General features: G+C 35.8%; 2 protein-coding genes across 2 annotated transcripts in view; one reads left to right on the top strand and one right to left on the bottom strand.

Annotated features, from left to right (window-relative positions):
* The window catches only part of IFT74 (intraflagellar transport 74), a 38116-nt gene that overhangs the window by 18126 nt on the left and 203 nt on the right, over nucleotides 1–19787 (bottom strand). Inside the window, exons 2-13 of the mRNA XM_083816197.1 lie at nucleotides 19387–19527; nucleotides 18802–18937; nucleotides 18241–18289; nucleotides 17313–17411; nucleotides 17097–17157; nucleotides 16608–16667; nucleotides 15504–15565; nucleotides 4153–4291; nucleotides 3071–3133; nucleotides 2051–2194; nucleotides 1349–1389; nucleotides 42–121 (exon numbers count right to left, since the gene is read on the bottom strand). Coding sequence (XP_083672323.1) covers nucleotides 42–121; nucleotides 1349–1389; nucleotides 2051–2194; nucleotides 3071–3133; nucleotides 4153–4291; nucleotides 15504–15565; nucleotides 16608–16667; nucleotides 17097–17157; nucleotides 17313–17411; nucleotides 18241–18289; nucleotides 18802–18937; nucleotides 19387–19503 — 1051 coding nt within the window. The 5' untranslated portion in view covers nucleotides 19504–19527. The remainder of the gene's footprint in view (nucleotides 1–41; nucleotides 122–1348; nucleotides 1390–2050; nucleotides 2195–3070; nucleotides 3134–4152; nucleotides 4292–15503; nucleotides 15566–16607; nucleotides 16668–17096; nucleotides 17158–17312; nucleotides 17412–18240; nucleotides 18290–18801; nucleotides 18938–19386; nucleotides 19528–19787) is intronic.
* Nucleotides 4565–16143, top strand: LRRC19 (leucine rich repeat containing 19). The gene is made up of 6 exons (XM_083816198.1): nucleotides 4565–5084; nucleotides 7739–7836; nucleotides 10226–10318; nucleotides 11727–12237; nucleotides 12423–12632; nucleotides 13875–16143. Exons 2-6 carry the CDS (start codon nucleotides 7810–7812, stop codon nucleotides 14198–14200), a joined length of 1167 nt encoding a protein of 388 aa, XP_083672324.1. The 5' UTR covers nucleotides 4565–5084; nucleotides 7739–7809; the 3' UTR covers nucleotides 14201–16143.

The raw sequence follows: 19787 nt of genomic DNA, 5'->3' as shown, positions 1-19787 counted from the left end.
GTAGAGCCCTGCATGGCCTACCACAACTGAAGAGATATTACCTTGATGATTCTCCAAATCCATATCAAGTCGTTGAATAACCTTTTTAAAGTGGTTTGTTTTTTCTTTTACTTCTGCCAGCCTAATAAACAGATTATGAAATCCATGGTTAAAACTGCTTTGTAAAATACTTATTTTTTTAAAAGAAAAATGGAGAGAAGAATCAGAATCAAAATAACAAACCTAAGTTTCTCAAAAACAAGATAACATTAGGATTACTGTTATTATAAAACATACATGCAAAGTACCTTTCACTTTAGTCACAATCTCTATTAGATATAGATAGTCCTTCTTAGTAAGTGTAAGTACTGCTGCTCTTTTTCATTAAAACCTTTTTTTGAGTCATCAGTAGCTATAACCTTACTCAACTGGCCCCTCTGCTGGTTGCTATACAGCTCTGCAGAAGTACAACATAATTGGCAAACGCCATCAAGTGACTGTATTATGTAAAAATTACCTATGTGCTCACTAAAATCTGTTAAGAAATTGCCAAATAAAACACTGTATCTATAGATAATCAACTGAAATGAGGAAGAAAACTACCTTAGAAACATTTTTCTGTAAATTCTCAAACAGTTCTCCATTACTGCTTCTTACCAAGAATTCTGTTAAATAACTTATTAGCCAATCAAACGGTGACAATGCATTAAAAATTAACCAACGATTAAAACTGAAAGTACTTGTCAGAAAAATTTAAAATTGTTTAAATTTTAATTAAATTGTATTTTTTAAGTTATAATTTTAGTTAAAAAAACAGGAGAATACAATAATTATTTAAATTCTTCTGTAAAGGAAGAAAAATCAAAAGACAAGATCACAGAAATATACTACTCTATCTGTCCCCCGTAACATATTACTATATATTATAACATTAACTGAGCTTCTGGCAAACCTACAGAAAGGTGTAGTATCCAAAAAGTAAGAAGCAATGCCCAGTTATTCTTCAGAATTGAAACTTCTGTAAGCAACTTTGTAACTCTACAGGCTTAAGAAACTGAAACAAACTAACAAACAAACTCTTCAAAATGGACTTGCAAGGAACAGCTCTTGGAATGTGTTCTGCAACCCTAAAGAAATTTATGTCAGTGCTATTAAGGCATGTTCATAAAGATAGGAAGTATCTTATGCCGACCTAAATGGTCCAGTACTACAAAAATCATTTAGCTGCAGCAGAAGGATATATTCTGTTCATTGTGTAAGGTTAAAATCAGTAGAGGATGCAACATGTAGTGAAAATGTGATAGGATTAATCTATCTCTCTGTAGGGGCTAAACATAATATATAACAACAATAAAACGGGATTACTCACTGTCTTTCCATACTTGCTATTTCTTGACTATCTTCTTTAACCTAAAGAAAAGTATAACAACTTTAACATATGAAATAAAATCTACAAATGAAGAAAGGAGAAATCCAAAAAATATTTCTTAATTCAGTACATGAAGAATAGAAACTCAGCATATGAGATCACAAACTTGTTGTCACATTGTCCAACAACAGCTCTTCACTGAGAGAAGTGTTATTATTTATATTTGATCTCTTCCAAATGCTCCCCTGCTTTCTCCATACACATTTAAAAATCGGATATACTCATCAGTGCTGTTCAGTACAATAATCCACATAGTATGAATGCACGGATGGCTATATAACATGGCACAGTCCCTTGCAAAGTAATAAAATTGTTTCTTGATTACTACATCTGCACACTATCCCAAAATGATGCAGTTTAGAGTTATGCTATAATACTGTTCAATAGGATCATTTTTCCCATCCCAACAGCACTGATGAATTTGAACAAGCTGAGAAGCTGACCGTGACAATTTTGTTATGGCTGAACCTGAAGCATCCCCTCCAGCCCATTCGTTACCTGAACTTGATTCCAGATGGTTTGTGCTGGTTAAAGACTAAATAATGGCAAGATTCAAAACCAAGTATTTTTCTTCCTCCATCACCCCTTAATATACTGATTGACTTTGAGAATCCTTTAAATGATACCATTTTATGTTCTTGCCTGCTTTAGTAATCTCTCTCTTTCCTCCTGTGGAGATTCCATGTTCTTGTCCTCAGCAATCATTTGATTTCGACGTTCTTCAAGCTCATGGAGCTTTTCATACAGCTGCATAGCCTCCTGTTTCACCAGGGAGTGCGCAATTTCCTGTTGGGAGAAACAAAACACCTACTACCAATTTCCAGACTGCAAGAGAACGTTGCAGAAATTGTTTTAATTGAATGACACTTAACCATACATTGAAAGTGAAGCTCACTTATTACCAACGGTACACAGGCAGTATAAAGAATGAACATAATCTGTAATCTCAAAAACACATTTTCTGGAATGGAATATCCCAGTCAGCATTTCTTGCTCTATGAGTTCACTTTCACGCCAACTTTCTGAGCAGATTTACTGCTATTTTATCATTTCTAGTGAAACACAAACCATATACAGTATTCCAAAAGAACAGAAAAATGTCTACAACTATTCAAAAGTGGTATTTTCTGAAGACATACATGACCGTATGTTTCAGCTTATGGATCCTTGTAGATCCATGAGAGACCCAATGTGAGAAGCTTCTCATTCTAGTAATGTAAAACAGTGTATTAGAAGTGTGTGTTTACATGTTTGTGGGAGAAAAAACATCTCAGCTGGTACCACTTCGTGCTTCAAATGACATTTGCATTTGAAACAAGAAAATCATGCTCCCACATCATGTTGAAAAATTAGGTATCACAAATCCTTTAGAAAAACGTGGGTGGTAATTTCACATTTATCTTCGGAGAGCAATTCCAAATCAGTCACACATCACACAAAACATTTGATAACCATAGGGCTAACTAAAGCTAGGAAGTTTTGTACTTGGCATCTAACAAAAGCATTTTAACCCACAGCTAATTATAAATTATTGGTGGAAAACAGAGAGGCAGCTTTGCCTTCTCATTCTAGAGCACAATTCTACAGTATATGAAAATTTAATGAGAAAGGTATTATTTATTACAGTAGAGTTGGTACAGAAACAGCTTTTATCATACATACAGCTCTTAGAGACTCCTCCTTCATGTTTAGTGCATCCAATTCCTGCTGTTGAACAATCAATTCCTAAACAGGAAAAAAATGCAAGATTTAGATAAAAAAATACTGCGTGATTAGATTGCTTTTTTATTCTGCATTCTAGCATCCAGAAGATGCTGTAAAATATCCCATTGGTCTTCTTAAAAGTTTAAAAATCAAGACTGTGTCCAGCTTCTCCAAATAGCTCAGACATAATATCCACTTACTTTCAGAAAACAAATTTTCCAATAAACTCTTATTATTCTTACTTGCTGTTGGGCAATAACCAAGAATTGCTGGCCTTTTTTACACTTTTTTTTTTTCTTAAAATCAGTACTGAGGGTGGAATTTATCATTTCTGCTTTAGAAGTTTAAAGTCAAATTTTAAAATCTGAACTAGTCACCACAGTTTCTTCAGTCAATAAAGGGACAGATAGGCCCTGACTAGTGATTCAGTTCATCCTATGATAGCTAGGAAGCACTAGATTTAAAAGATACCTATCTCTCTGTATAGACTTACAGGGAAGCATCCTAAGACTGCATGCCTGAACATAGATGAAGTTATTCTAACCCTAAAGATTTTATTGCTTTTGTTAACATTATAAGTAGTGAAGCCACAAACATTTTAAAAGGCCCAGCGTACTTTTCTCATACATGCAACCATACAAGAAGCACAAAAAATCCCAGTCAGATTCATTTTTAGGCATGGGAAGAAAAATTTCTACTGGAGTGAAAAAAACACTGGGATTGTCTTTTCCCTTTTGCTTGCTTTTTACATGTGATCAAACACCTAAGCATTACAGAGCCTTTTAAAATATGCATGTCAATCCCCAAACAAGAAAGGAAAATGACGAACATAATTTGTTCTTAAGAAATACAGAAATACAAAGTATTTGTTTTCAGTCCATTGTTCTGTTTATTTTTCAGGCACTCTTACAATTGCTTACGATACCAGCAAGTTCTTTTATTATATTGCTCAGTTCTCACTTTAATATTTAAATTGTATCTGGAATTAATAAGGCCAGGTTTAGAAACATTTTAGGTTAAGTACTATGAAACAAACCAACCTGGGAGAGTTTTTCATTTGCAGTCTTCATCTCCATATATTTAGCTTGATTTTCCGGAGACATGTCTTTTATTATGTCATCTGCTACGACTTTTTCATGTTCAATATCTTCTTCCACAGCTTGAATTAACTTTTCCGTGCTGTAAAAGTTACAAAATTGTGCTATTTTTACTAGTCCATGTTTACTTTAAACACACATTTAAAACTCTGCTATTCCTTCAGCCTCCCTAAAGCGATTTCTAACACAAAAACTTCACAGACTTCAAGAAAACAAGTTACCTACTTATATCTATCTCCTTGGAGTTGCATTAGCTATATAAACATTCGTATCGTGGAATGCAGAAGATAAAGAATTCTTTGCCTTTACTGTACCCATGTAGTACTTCCCAATGTGACAACACTGTCTACCTGCATAGTCCTCAAAACTGGCAGAAGTATATTTCTTCCCCTCTTTGGTCTGTATCAGTGAATTCTTGGAATGAGAACTGGCAGTCTGAAATAAAGAACCTGGAATATAATTTGTGAATGCACATTAAGAGAACATACTATATAGTTACCAGGTGCTGGATAATGATGGTAAGAAGACTTTGCTTTAGCAATGAATTGCTAAAGAACAGAAAGTGGCTTTGTAGCCTTAAGGAGCGTGGAGATCTTTAACCATGCAAGAACTAAGCAATTAGCCATTCCTGATGTTCTTGATTAATGACTGTAAACCTGTTAGAAAATCAAGTAACTGCAACCAGAAAAAAATCTCTACCACTGCAACTGCAATAAGCTGCAGCTAGATGTATTAGCAGTTAAGGAAGGCATAAAGCGCTGTTCTCACTGCTTAATGTAAAGTCTTCTGATTTCTATGAAGCTCCTGAAAGCTAGTGAGTCAAGTAATTTGAGAGCACAGCTGAAGATGAACTAAAAGTCCTGAGACACTGAACAGTAAGTCTTTTTCCTCAAAAGGCCTTCCTTTACAGTTCATAAAATATTGTTTACACTGCTGGCTTTCAGAGTGCTTCTTGCAAAATTAGCTTTATTTTTATCCATTTTTCATTAACTCTTCCTGAGTTGCAAGATACCAAAAATTTAAAATTGTGTGACTGATGCTATTAGATCCATGACAGTAGGCAAGAATGCCCTCAGGCTTCAAACGTGGTGCAAAATAATGGAACTGCTCAAGGATAACCTTGGGATAAGAGAATAATGAACATTTCATTGAAGCACGTACAGTTGATTTTGGAATGGACTTCTGATGATCAGCTTGTGCAGCCCCATTACTCAAAGCACAATCAGCTAGAACAGGTTGTCAGTGTCTCGTTCAGGCAGCTTTTGATTACATTGAATAATGTAGACTTCATAACTTGTCTGGGAAATGTTTCAAGGTATGGCCACCTTTACCGTATAAGAGTTTTTTCTGTTTAAATTAAATTTCCTGTACTTCAATTTGTGCTCATTGCCTCTTATCTTGCCCTTGGGCATCACTGAGAAGAGATTGGCTCCATCTTCTTTATTCCTGCATATCAGATAAGACACTCCCTAACCTTCCTCTTCTGGAGATTAAACAATTCCATCTCTCTCAGCCATTCCTCAGAATTTCCACCGTTTCTGAGGATTACTGAGGAAAGATTCAGAATTGTAACCAATCTTGCAAATGATTTCAGGCAAGACCTATAATCTCCAGGAATCTGATGATGTTAAGGATACATTTTAAGGATAACAACCTGTGTCTACATTCCATGGCAAATTTGCAGTGCAGTGGAACTTTACTTGATGTATTGGATGGTTTTAACATGAAGATAAATGGAACATCCTCTTGAGAGTAACAATAGTTTGTTCAAACCTAGTCCAAAGAATGAGGCCCTTGCTGTAAGTACACCAGTATATGAATGGATTATTATGTTACGTTTGGGAAAGGTGTAATTTGTTAAGTGAAGCATGCTTTTAAACTATGCAAGTAGTAAACTATCCAAGATTGTCTGTAAGGCATGGAACTAGAATTGGCAGAGAGATTTTATGTTTCTTCATTATTGGAGGCTCCTCATGCCTATGAAAAGTGTTGCGAGGTCTCAGCAGTGACCATTTCTAACAAATCAAGCCCTACTGAAGGCATGGTTGAATGAAAAAAAGAAACATTCCAAGGAAGAATTCAAGAAAATCTTAAGGTTACTAATTTCCAGAACAAATCTCCGCACCAGATGCAACTTCTCTGGAGAGACTGATCATAATTAGTACTGATCATAGGGAACTTGTCTCTACATACAACAGGTGGCTTTTCCTGAAGATCACTGGGGCATTTATGGAGGAAGAGAAGAATACAGCTTGATACATTCCTCTCGTGTTCCAAAACAGCACATGGAAGCAGCTGTCACTGTTGAGGGCAGTGGCATCTCCACGCTCTACTGAATTTTTCTCATCTATGTCTGAGATTGCAAATCTGACTGATAGAATATGGAAAGACAGTCTACTTTTCCAGCCCCACTGATGTAAAAGTAGGTGCAGCCAAATAACTGAGTAGTCTATTTACCGGCAGCAAGTTTATTTTTAATGTGATGTGGACTTCTGGCTAGATACACCAGTATCTTCACAAGACTAGAAGTGACTGATTTAGATGTGATGTATCATTTCTGATAGCAGTGTTTTGACAGAAAATTAAAGCACAGTGCTTTTCTAAGAGGCACTAAAATGATCAGCAGTGGCTGTAACAGGAGGATAGTTCATTGCCACAGGTAGTGCAACACTTAAGACTACTGGGGAAGCTGAAACAAGGTTGAGACTTGGAAGTCACAGAACATTCTGAGATATTACACAAAAATCAAAGTGGCAGTAACATCAAAGACAGCTACTGAAGTAGAAAGGTTTCTACTCAGCCCCATATCTGAGAAGAATGAAGAAGAGGACGGTGAATCCTTCTGTAGATTCACGCTGTGCATTGGGTAGAGTGAAATTGAGAGAATGAGCATCATCAGAAGAAAAAAAATAGTGGACATAGTGTTAGTGTATCAATATAATCCCTTTGTCAGTCTGCGTAAAGACATGCTCTCAGATCAGAGCAAATACCTTTTTCTTTTCTTTCCTTTTTTCGAATTTCTTCCTGAAGTATAGCACATGTAACAGATGTCCCTAAATGCTTGTAATCCTTTGTAAACAATGAGCTTTATTTTTAACATACTCCATAGCTTTTCTTATGCTAAGAGTAAAGATCTCTACTAGAGATTTTTACTAGAGATCTACTAGGCTGGGGATCTACTAGAGATCTCTACTAGCGATCTTTACTTCAGTATGCAAAACTCATGAAACTTTCTTCATTTAAAGATAGGTCTCATAAAAAAAAATAAATCCAAGTCTTCATCTGTCTCCAACATTTCTTTAACTGACAATAAAACACAGCTTGCTTCTAAATACCCTGTGGCATTTTAACTCAGTGCTTCCTATGTGATCTGGAACTTGCCACTTGGGCATACTTCCATTACCCTTCCGTATTGGCTGCGGAACCAATTAAATCTTAGATGATTATAAGAAATTGCTCAACCTAGTCAATCGTTTGCTAAAGATGTTCTAGCTTCCTTATTTTTTTACACTGCCTGCTTATTCATTAGGTACAAAGGTTGGACAAAAACGAAGTGCTGTTACATGACATTATTTCTTGTCAGTGCACTGAAAAGTGTACATGCTGCCTCTAAGAAGCAACAGAAAGGTAAGACACTTGGAACACCTTTTTCAAAATGTAGGTGAAGATTTATTAGTATAACTTTTCTGCTAGACTGGAAACAAATATATCTTGAGATAAGTTAAAAGTTCAGAAATTACTGTGAACCTTCAACATGCAAAGGAAGTAAATTGTGCTTCAGTTAAAAGCCAGGGAACAGTCTGATTCTTTTCTGGAAACCAGAGTACTTGATTATACAAACTCCATAACCTCCCCAAATCTGCCATTTTCTTTACAAATGCAACAAAAGCAACCGAAGTTACATTACTATTAAATAGTAAAAGTCTCCAAAACTCTTCTAAGGAAAACCTTTTAAAGAAACACTTCTGAGTTGAAATGACAAATGTCAAAGTATTATCAATGTATTGCCAGGCTCAGTTTCTTTCAAAAACTTTAAGCAGCAATTCTTAAAATCTGGCTTTACTAAAAAGCTACAGTGCAATTAAAATTACAGATGCTTTCCTGTTTTTCCACTGATTACTTGGGTTCCCCCATACACAATGCAAGAAATCAACATTGTAAGAACAACCCTAATTTTTCAACAGTAGTAAAGTAAAAAAGAAGAAACCGTGTTTTTGACTTAGACATATGTGCAGTGCTTTTTTAGACAGAAAAATGATTTTTCCAGTTAACGGCATCCCTGTTACTTGAATATGCTAATGGTTTCTTTGAACTTCTGAAAAAAAAAAACCTTTCATTTTTAATTTGATTGTTATTGATTAACTTACAGACTGAGAAACTTTTTTAAAAATATCTTAATATATTTTCCCACTCTCCTAATGACAGCATGTTTTTTTCCTGAAACCTGCAAACTACAATAATGCTGTTAATCTGTATTTCTAGATAGCATGGTTAAGGTCTGCTCTGTTTCTGAACATCTTGGAAGAGATCTCTCTGAAGTCCAAGTGTGTCCCAATACCATAGTTGATATTGGGAGTTCACAAACTGCCACATGTTTTCCACTAGCAACATGCAAATTGCCTCCAAAAACAAAGCAGCCACCAATACTATTACTGACAAGAACAGTACCAACACAGGAACTTAATACCACTGAGGCTAGCACCCCCTTGTCCCTGATAATGTCTTTTTTTGTTTAATGCAAATTTCCAATAGCACTCAGAGTAGTAGATCAGGATACGTACAAACTCTTTCCAGGAAGTTATAAAGTTTAGATACTGATTCACAGAGGTGAATAAGGTCAGTCCGTAGAGACACAAATGCATAGAAGCAAGCAGATTTTTTTTTCTTTTATCTGACTGGCTGTCTATATTTAGCATTGCTCCTTGTTGGTACAATTGAGCTTCCTTATGTAATTCTGTCCCCGCTCCCTTTTCTGTTAAATTCAGTGAATTCTCTACTGTTCAAAATACAATAATCAGTTTAAACCTTATCTTTTTTGCCTTCTTTAATCTGGAAGATCACAATCTAGAAACGAGATATTGAGGTTCATTTAGTCTACTACCTTTTCTCTATGAGACTTCAGAGGCTTAAGCAAAACTGGAAAAATGTTACAAAAGGAATAATCTACCTCTTGCATAACATTTTAATTCAAATCTGGCATAAACATGGATCAGTTTAACATCTGAAAGACAAGATTTAGCATTCCTTCTCAGCAGATCTTGCAAATAATGCCCAATTTCTCTCAGAGAAGTTAATATTGCAGTCAATACCATTTGTCAAAAAAGCCTTCCTGACTCTCAGAAAACAAGGTACAAACCTGTACAAAAACACCAGCAAAAGGGACTGAACCGTGCTTACTTAGTTCCAAAGATCATCAGAGCAACCACTACACCTTCGTAACGCAGAGGTACATTGCTTATGGCATGTATTATAGTATGGATAACAAAGAGATTAGAAGATCATTCTACTCATTAAATGTTCACAAAACCTGTGTATTCACATAAGAATATACGAGATAGATACCTGGCCAAATAAACCAACAATCTAGTACAGCATTCTGCCTCTACCAGTGGCAACAAAATAGGGACAGTAACCAAGCCCAGATACTCTTTTCAGTTGATTCCTATCGTAGACTTCCAGTACCCCAAACTGCTTTAATAGGGTATTAATGTGTATACCTCTGCCTATTGATTTTATCCATTTGTGAAACTCTTGTCTACTAACTTGTCTAATCAATCCATTTTCTATCTTCTGATACTGTCCACTGGATTTTAGGTTTGTCTCGATCCAGTGAAAGCTCAATGCATTAAGGCTGATAATGTGATTTTTCTCTTAACTTTACATCTTACAGTATCTGTGCAGAACAATTTTTTTTTTTACATTATGATGGAAATAACTATTTATTAATTTGTTAAACTGCTACTACAAAAGACACTGGTACTCTTGATATTTTAAAGTGTTATTTGCTTATTGCTAGGCAGTGAACATGAAGTTCTCTTGGCTCATGATCTGGGCTGGAACACTGTTTTTGAATCCAGTCACTGCTGACTGCAACATTACATCTCAAACTGTAAGTTCTATGTGCATGTAAATTACCCTTATTCTTGAGATACAGTAGAAATTAAAGACTTCTAAAAGCCTGCGAACATGAAATTCCTGAGTATAGAAGCAGACAGATACAAATAAAATGACACATTTTCCTGCGAAAAGGGAATTTTCTGCTACCAATCATTCTAAGTGGGGGAGTAACACTGAAACATATTTGGGATGGTTTTATATTTCAGTCAAAACTCTGCAGACAACAGGAGTGCCTCCTTTATATCTACACCATTTTGCAACAGGCCTAAATCACAACAGCTATTTGGACAAGACCAACTACTTCTTGAGAGATTGTTTTGAGAGATTTTTTGAGTTAGCACTTGCCCAATACAGGTCCAAATGTGTACAAGATATTTTTGAAGGATTCTTTTATAGAATAGTTTAATGGATTTTGTATTTATATATAGCAGAATTAAGAGTCTGGCAGAAAAAAAACACAAAACTGTTATTGAACTGTTTGCTCTTACTCACGGTCTGCTGCTTCAGTACTGTTTCTACTGTTTGTTCATTGCTAGGACAAACATGAAGAAAAAATGCATATGCAGACACTACACCTACTTTGTTTTTAAATAAGCTATCTAGACTCAGCCTGGTAACAGCAGTAACGACTTGAACATAGGCTACTTCCCTATCAAGAGGAACAATAAACCAACCTGTTTCCAGTGCAAGCTGCAGTGATGCATACACATACCTACAAGGAAATCTAATCTTTTCAGAAAGGAAAAATGTTTCTAGGCATTAAGAATATAAATACTCTCAAACCTGAAAAGTCTAAAGCTATGCTAAACTTCAACTCAGAAAACCAAAATGAATTTAAATGCCATATTTATAATAAAAATATGTAGTCAATCTGGTTGAAGGTCTGCTCCAAAGATGTTTTCAACAGTAAACACAGCTATTTTAAAACAAGTCAATCCATTTGAAAAAACACATATAAATTAATTGTCAGGCTTGAATCTACTTTCTCTGACAACTTCACTTGGTGGCTTCTCTATTTTGTGGGAAAGGAGTCCTTTTCCTACCCAGCCAGACTTCACATTAGAATTCCAAAACAGACAGCCCTATTACCTCCAAAATAGCATGTCAGACTGGTTATACTTTGGATATTATTCACATAAGCATTGCAACTTTAAGAGTTTAAGCACTAAGTTTCTTAGCACTTCAAGTCTCTACACACTGGGATGATTCATTCCCCTGTATCATTAATCGACAAGCATATTAAGAAAAGCATAAACAAAAAGGCAGGAAGACCAGCAGAATTTTTCTTGTAAAGGGCTGACATTAAATGGATTTTTTATTCCCTTAAAAGTCATCACTGGGACTCCATCACATGACGTTCCTACAATATTTTAATTGTTAACATTATCTTTTTTCAACAGGTCATTTGTGAGGAGTCTGGAAAGAACCTCTCTCGTATCCCCACTGATCTTTTGCCAAACGTTACTATATTAAGCCTCAAAAATAATAAAATCACTTTAAAAGACAATGGCAAAGATATTCTTCCAAGGCTTACTAACCTCACCGTACTTTATCTGAATGAAAACATGATTACTGTACTGTGTAATAACAGCTTCTACAACTTGACAAAACTTTTAATTCTGGATATCAGCAACAATCATATTAGCATAGTTCATCCATCAGCATTTGCAGGACTAAATCAACTGACAGTGTTGAATCTGTCCGATAACAGGATTACTCAATTAGATTCAGATGTATTTTCTTCCCTAAAAAGTCTCAGAGTTTTGAATCTACAAAATAACTTTTTGAAATCTTTTCATATAAAATCATCTTTTAAATTGGCTACAATTACCTTAGCTGGAAACCCATGGAACTGCTCCTGTGCCCTCCTTGATTTACAGATATGGTTAACTGCTTCCAATGTGACAATGGGTAAGTTCTGCTAAGAGCAGCATTTCATACCTGTTTGCATCTTATGTTAGCTATTCCTGATGTGAATAGTATCCACCATGTATTCTGTATTTTGCAGTAATGAATTAATTATCGGTGATTTTTTTAGATCAGAGTGCAGATTAATTAACAGTATCTAATAGGCTCTCCATTGCTCATATTCACAGAAAATGAAAACAACACTATTTGTACATTCCCCAAAACAAAGGAAAAATTGTCCATCAGGGCTGCAGCTATACAACCAGCTGACTGTGAAACTGAAGAAGCTTCTCTGGAAACCAGTATAACTTCAAATTCTACCATTAAGCGCAGAAGCACGGCCTTCCTAACAGCTCTGACTCCAAACAACATCACTGAAAACAACGGAACACATGCAGGTAATACAATGATGTTTCCCTTTACTGCTTGCAATGTTTTATTTGCTGACCCATGATTTCATATGGTTTTGCATTCCTAGTACACTGTAATTCTTCCACAAAAGTCAGGGCTATGGAACAAGTGTATTTCCAGATTTTGTTAGACCATATTAGATACTGCAGTGAATGTTATGCTCTACTAAGCAAGGCTACAAAACAGATAAACCACACCTTAAACAACACTAAAAACTGATGGTGTGAAAATTTCTAAGGCTTGAAATTCAGAAAATTCTCCAGATGTCTGCATAAAAAAAAAAAAAAAAAATTTCCAAACTAACTGCTCACAAGATGTAGTCTTCTTAAAAAGTAAAAGATTGAGTATATTAATTCTTGTCCTGCTCTCAACTGTGTTCAGTGGAAAGGACACAGCTGTGCACACCCCATATTCTTTAAAAAAAAAAATAAGAATCAGTAATAGCCTCCTTACATCATTTTTTTGATGCTAATTCCAACATTATTTGGTAAGATTCTAAGTGTCCTGGTAAAAATCAAATTTCTCTTTTTCTTACATCCGAATTAATGTTCTCCACTTTCCCATAATGAAATACTCCACTTCCTGCTTTTGGCTAAAGCAGGAATACCCATCTTCTGGTACACACACAAATCGTAAGCCACCACTGCCACTGACTTCTTTTGCTGTAGCCAGCATCTATAATGTATCACGTGACAGTGGCCAGCACATAAAACCAACTTGTAAACAAAGACTACTGATACCTACAGTCTATTGAAATTTTTATTATAAAAGTAATGTAACTAAAAGGATTACAAACAATGTGGTATTTCAGGATGCAGACATCATCACCATGTTGAAATTTACGCCTGGGAAATAGAATTTAATGTCAATTACTGTTTTTTATTTTTTCCATTCTCAAAACCAGTCCTGGATTTTTTTTTTTTTGAAAAAAAAAAAAAGAGGTTTATTTTATCTACGCCTCCAGAACTTCAGATGACTTTTAAACAATTGTTTAATTTTAATAAATACGCATGGTGAGTTTACATTGCTATGAAATACGAGATATACGTGCATTTTTGATTTTACAAGCTCTCCAATAACAGCAGAAACTAACACTTCTGAGACACTTATTTATTCCTGTATAATCTTCTATTTTCTGAGTTCTCAATCTATTCAAAAATTAATACCAGAGTTCTTTCAGATATACATAAAGATGACTGTTTTTTTTTTCCCCCCTATCTGTTTTCAAGAGCTTCCACTCCTTGGCAAAAGTTGGACCTTCCTAGTGGGAGTCCTAGGGTTTGTCCTAAGCACTACATTCCTGATTTTTACTGCCATAAAATGCCCAACATGGTATCACTATTTGATCAGCTACAGTCACCGTCGTCTGGAAGAAAATGACCCAGAGATAACTGAACAGGAGTTCTCAGCTGACATGAGTTCTTTTCCTGCAGTATCAGATACAAGCAATGAAGATCCCATAGTAATATTTGAGAAAACTACTGAATTTGAGCCTGGCGAAGATGGATTTATTGAGGATAAATACATAGATTCATATATAACCGAGGAGAGCTAATGTCCTACACAATGGATGATGAACTGACTTTTCAAAACTGTAGTATACTTGCTCCATCTACTTAGCCTTCCACGTTTTGCTACTTATGTACAATACCAACTGAACCTAAGCAGTCCATCTCCTTTCATCTCATCAAGTCTGAAACAAGCTATTGCTTCATGAATCATGAAATAAGTATTTCAAAACATGAAATAACACTGATCATGTTATTACTTATGGGGGATAAAAAGCATACCGTACACTGCTTAACATGACCATATCTTCAAAAAGCAGCTTGTGAAGCTGCCATAATTACTGACACTCAAGAGGTGAAGAAGCCAGAGATGAAAAAATATTTATTTAAAGCACTGAAGAAGCAGACCACAGTCAGACTGAGGACTGAATCCGAATCAACAATGTCACAGCATTAGCAGAGTAACAAAGACCAACTTCTCCACTCCCTTAAATGTGTCTACATACAGTAAAATGATAAATATCATTATTGCATATAGAATCATAGAATCTTTAAGGTTGGAAAAGACCTCCAAGATCATCTGGTCCAACCATCCTGCTAGCACCAATATTATCCACTAAACCATGCCTTTATGCCTTAGTTTGATACTGAACCAATGCTTTTCTCTGCACATTTTGTTAACGCTTAAAAATGCATTTAGGGATAGAATAGACATATTTCCAAGCTGTTGAAAACCACAGTATTAGTGGAAAAGTGCATATTAAATGGCAAATCGTTATTTTAAAAAGTATTTATTTATGCATAAAACCTTATTGTTCTTTCTGGCGCCCAGTAGGATCAGACTTACTTCTCCTTATATCTCCTGTCCCTAAATTAAACATCTCAAACTCACCTTCTCAGCTTAACAGTACACGAGCCGTTCTCATGGCTTTCGAATTCTTACTGCAAGCATCTCACTGATCTCGTCTTCCTTTCCACACATCCTTACTTTACCAGACAGGAATCTCAGTTCTAGACCCCACTTCTGCTTACTTTCTCCACTCTGCTACTGAAACACAACCTCCAAAATCCAGGACCTTAAAAGTAGGTCCTCACAATCCACGAGTCTTCACTGCCACCTAGCTCCTCCTGGATGAAATGGTAAGTATCTCCACAGCAGTTGCTCAGAATAGTTTAAAGCCAGGGATCCAGCTCCATCCTGATACTGGTATAGGATGTTGAAATTGTTTGGGGATGTCCCTTGTTGTACGGATTGTACTGTTAACAATTTCTTAATTAGATAATCTCAATTTTACCAAGTTCAGGTATGATTTTAACAGCTTTTGAGAAGCATATAATTTATGTACTCACGCTTGTCTTTCTGTGAAAATTTTATCCACACTCTGCGCGTCTCGGTCATTCTGAACCTTTAACTTTAAAAAAAAAAAAGTATTTTGATATAATATATAATAAAAAAAATACTTATACACAAGTGCAAAGTTTGCTTTAAGGGAGCAAGAAGCTGCTCAGAATGCAGTACAGAAAGGAGGAGCAGATGTCTCCTACTCCAGAGATGTTCCCAGGCTGTACTGAAGAAACAGCTTATAAAATTGCAGTCTTCCACTGGAAACCAAAAGAAGTAAGAAGACATCTCTCTCTGTGTTTGAAAAAGAAATGCTGTCAAGTTTGTAACAAATCAGTTCAATTAGTATTACTATCTATTAGCAAATATTGCTTAAGCCTACAGACAGAATGCAAATATAATACTTTAAAGAGAATTCTTTATCATGCGGACGATGTGACTTTATTTTTCAATGAAATGTGGAGAAAAATAAATGGCCAAAAAATACTCAGGTGTTTTTTCAAGCTACCAAAATAACCTTTTCTAAGACTAGCTGCTTTTGCTAAAGGACAAAGTGATCACAAGAAATGGAAAGTGCTTAATACCTGTATAGCCTTAATACTTGCATGAAAACTCTGTCTTGGAAAATAAAGAAAATTAAAGAACAAAGCTGATTGATTTTGTGGTTGTCCACGTTTCAGACCTAGTTCATATTTATTATGCTGGAGGCATTTAAAAGGCAGAAGGCAAAAGAGAAGTAAATAAATTTCCAGAGGATCAGGCAGCTTTAAAGGCAGTGCAGTCCAGTGAACTTGCCTTTCATAAGACTAGCATTCTATGCTTCTTAGTCAAATAAATAATTTATTTTAACACTTGAAATTTGAGTTGGGAACACAGCCTTCTCAAATCTAAAACACAGAAGCACTGTCATGTGGTTTTTGAAGACAATGCTTCAGATAGCTGTCTCACTACAAACAAAGAACACCGTCAAGTAGTATGGCCAATTTAACTGGAAAAAAATGTGTAAGTTTTAAATTAGTGCTTTGCTTTTTTGTATATGTCATGTTCAAAGTACCAAAAATGTAATATACACCATTTCATTGTTCAAATGTAGCAAGCATCCTAATTCTTACCATATTGTAATCATGAATCACTTCCGCCACGTCTGTATTGGTGTTAAGTATATCCACAACCTGAAATGAGACAGAATTCCAACCTGTTGGCACTCTCCTTTTTTTTTTTTTTGTAATTATACATACAGAGAAAAGGAGCAACTTGCAAAATGCTCATGAAAACACCACAGGTATCTATTATTGCCAAAAATGTGATTTGGGAATCTGAATAGATTACACATAGTTTTCAGAAGTAATTCTCATTATATGTAGGTGTACAAACCCACAAATAATACGCAGCAGTAATTTCTTAAATGCAACTGCTTCTCCTAACTTTCTTGTTTTGCTTAGTTCCCATTTTTCTCTTTCCCAGTAACTGAAGAAACACAGTACTAACCAGTAAACTTTTAAACAGGAACATCAATAAAAAAGATGTTGAAGTTAAGCAAAAACAGCACGAAGCAAAGGAGAAAAGGGAGTGTTCAGTATCAGAAGCTGATAGCAGCATACCATGTTGTAGTCTGCTAGCTGACCTTGAAATTCTTTGATTTCACCAGCTAAAGCCTCTGCCCTAAATACAAAACAAGAAGCCAAACTTAAGACAGGAAGCATCATATAATAAAAATGAACTAATGAGAAAAAAAAATATTTAATGATTCCTTGAAGCCTAGAACAAAGTCTTGTGACTGAGAAAGTTAACCTTGTATTAGCTATGGCACAGCTCACCTTTTTTCATATGACAAGTAGACAGATTTCTCTTGCTTGTACATTTCTACTTCTTCCTGCAGCTTGTTAATTTCTGTTGTGAGTTCATTTGTTTTGCTCCTGCAAAAAATAAACAAAAGAGTTACTCAAACTTAAATATACACCTAAAACACAGATAAAACAGAAACAGCATTTTACTCTAAGTGATGTGCAATCAGTATCTCTTTTTCACACAGTACCGTATTTCTAACCAACTATTTCTGAGAAAAGCTAGAGAAAAGAGGGGAAAAAATAAAGTGGTTCTATCAGATAAAATTGTAAGCAATTATTAGAAAACCTGGATGTGAAATAAAATGTTTTAATTATTTTTTTGTTCCTTCTGGTGAAAGAGACATGAATCCTTCTCAGATGGACCGGAAAAAAATATCATCCACAATCTGTGGAAGGATGCTGTATCATCCCTGTATAGAACAACATCTTTTAGGATTGATTATTCAATACTGCAATATGGCCAGCTGACAAAGGAGCACACGTCTTTGTCATTGCCATCTGAATGCATAATTCAAGTAAACCACCTGAAGCATACACTAAAAAAGTACTTAGTTTGAGATGCTACTTCTTACAATTGGAGCTATGAGACCTATTACAGGTGGAAGTTCAAAATCACTGATGCTTCTGGAACTAATGCTGTGGGAGCGCATTTAACTTAACAAGCCTAATAACAAAACTTCAAAGAAATCTTGTACTTGGACATAAGCATAAAATTCCTGTTCTCCTACAAGCTCCCTGTAAAATGACCTTCTTATGTGTAATAACAGACCAGATTTCATTTACAGAGAACACCACTCATCCCATGTTATTATTAAGCATAGCTCTACCTCTACCTTTATGCCAGAAAGGGAACAGAGCATGAAGCCTTCCAAAGTTTGAATGTATTTTCAAGACATACCTCAGCAGTCCAAGATAATACGTTTTATCCATTATCTGTCTCTGAGGACCTGACAAAGTAGAGCATGACGACAGTTCATTAGAAAGCAACACATTCTGATTAACTGTAAATTAGGAAAACAACATGCAGATTGTACAAGCAGAGACAATAGATTTTACTTTGTTAAAACAAATGAAGGCAGAAATTCATTGTGGACTGTCGTGAAAACACACAACTTTTTTTAGCTGTATGAATATTTACGATGCAACAAAGTATTTTAATTATTCTGTGGTTCTGGAAGAAGATACAGTGTATCCTGTTGTATTCTAATCTATTCTAATGATTTTTAAATAGATGTAAAAATCATATAGCAAGCTTAGGCATAGAAAAGCCTTTGTCTTCTCTAACGGCCAAAAGCAAAGGAGGGAGGATGCATTAATCTTCCATTCCTTTCTCTTACTCTCTGTAGTCATAGCTATGCACCCTGCAATTTACACAACTATGAACAGTTTTCCTTTAAACCATAAATATTTCTCCAGAACTTTTTCAGACACTTTGATAGCTATTTTCAACAAAAAATACCTTTCATTCCAGTTTTCATTCCACTTAATCCTTGCTGTGTCACTGGGCGGTCTGCAACTTTAATCTGAGATGACAAGATTCCGCTAGCAGTCGCAGAACCACCACGAGAACCAGGTCTTGATGTACTAGGAGGCATCTAGAAGACAGACAGACAGACAGACACACACACACAAACCAAAAATCCCAATGCTGAATTATGATTTTTTTATCCTTATGTAATTGCCAAAGCTTGAATCACTCTCTAAACTCTTAATGTGAGAAACTTTTAGATTTACACCTGTTCAGGTAAACAAAGCTTCAGAGAAATGTCTGCTGTAGAAAGGTACAAGATTACCTCTTGAGGTAAAAGATTACTGTGTACCTTGTTCACTGTATGTGACATTATCAAGATCTCCCAGGTGAAGTCTTGATGGAAGAATTCCCTCACCTCTTTCAGCCAAAATCACAAAGTAAAACTCTCTATGACTGAAAATCTTTCAACTTTTCCTGAGAAAATCTCTCTCTAGTCATGGTACTGAAAAAGTACAAAAACCTGAATAACAATTAAAGATACCAAAGTTGATGTTCAACTTTTTTTTAACATACCCCTGTTCCTATCCTGGCTGCTGATGGAGTCCGTGCTGAAGAGGCTGGCCTTGCTGTCAGCCCCATTCCTGCTCTTGAAGAGGGCCGAGCTATGGGAGGTCTGTGACCACTGGCCATATTTGTTTCCTTTTGAATCCCTCCCTGGAAAGAAGGAAAACAGGAGAGAAGGATAACAGTCCTTTCACGTGGAAAGATGGCTTGAAGCGACCAGAGGCCAACTCGTTAGAGATTAATTCTCCCCCCTTCCAATAGCTGACACTGATCTCTAATGCCCCTTCCACCTGAACCACAGCACGGGTCCATGAGGGGTTGATGTGGAGCTCCCCAGGGCAGCGCCCTGACGGGGTAGCACGCAGGCACAGCGGTCCCCGCAGCGCTCCGTTCACTACCCCTCGGTTTAT

The sequence above is a fragment of the Anser anser genome (assembly GCF_964211835.1).
Source record: "Anser anser genome assembly, chromosome: Z".
Classification (NCBI taxonomy): domain Eukaryota; kingdom Metazoa; phylum Chordata; class Aves; order Anseriformes; family Anatidae; genus Anser; species Anser anser.
The sequence above is the reverse complement of the archived record's forward strand: the minus strand, read 5'-3'. Positions and strand labels throughout refer to the sequence as shown.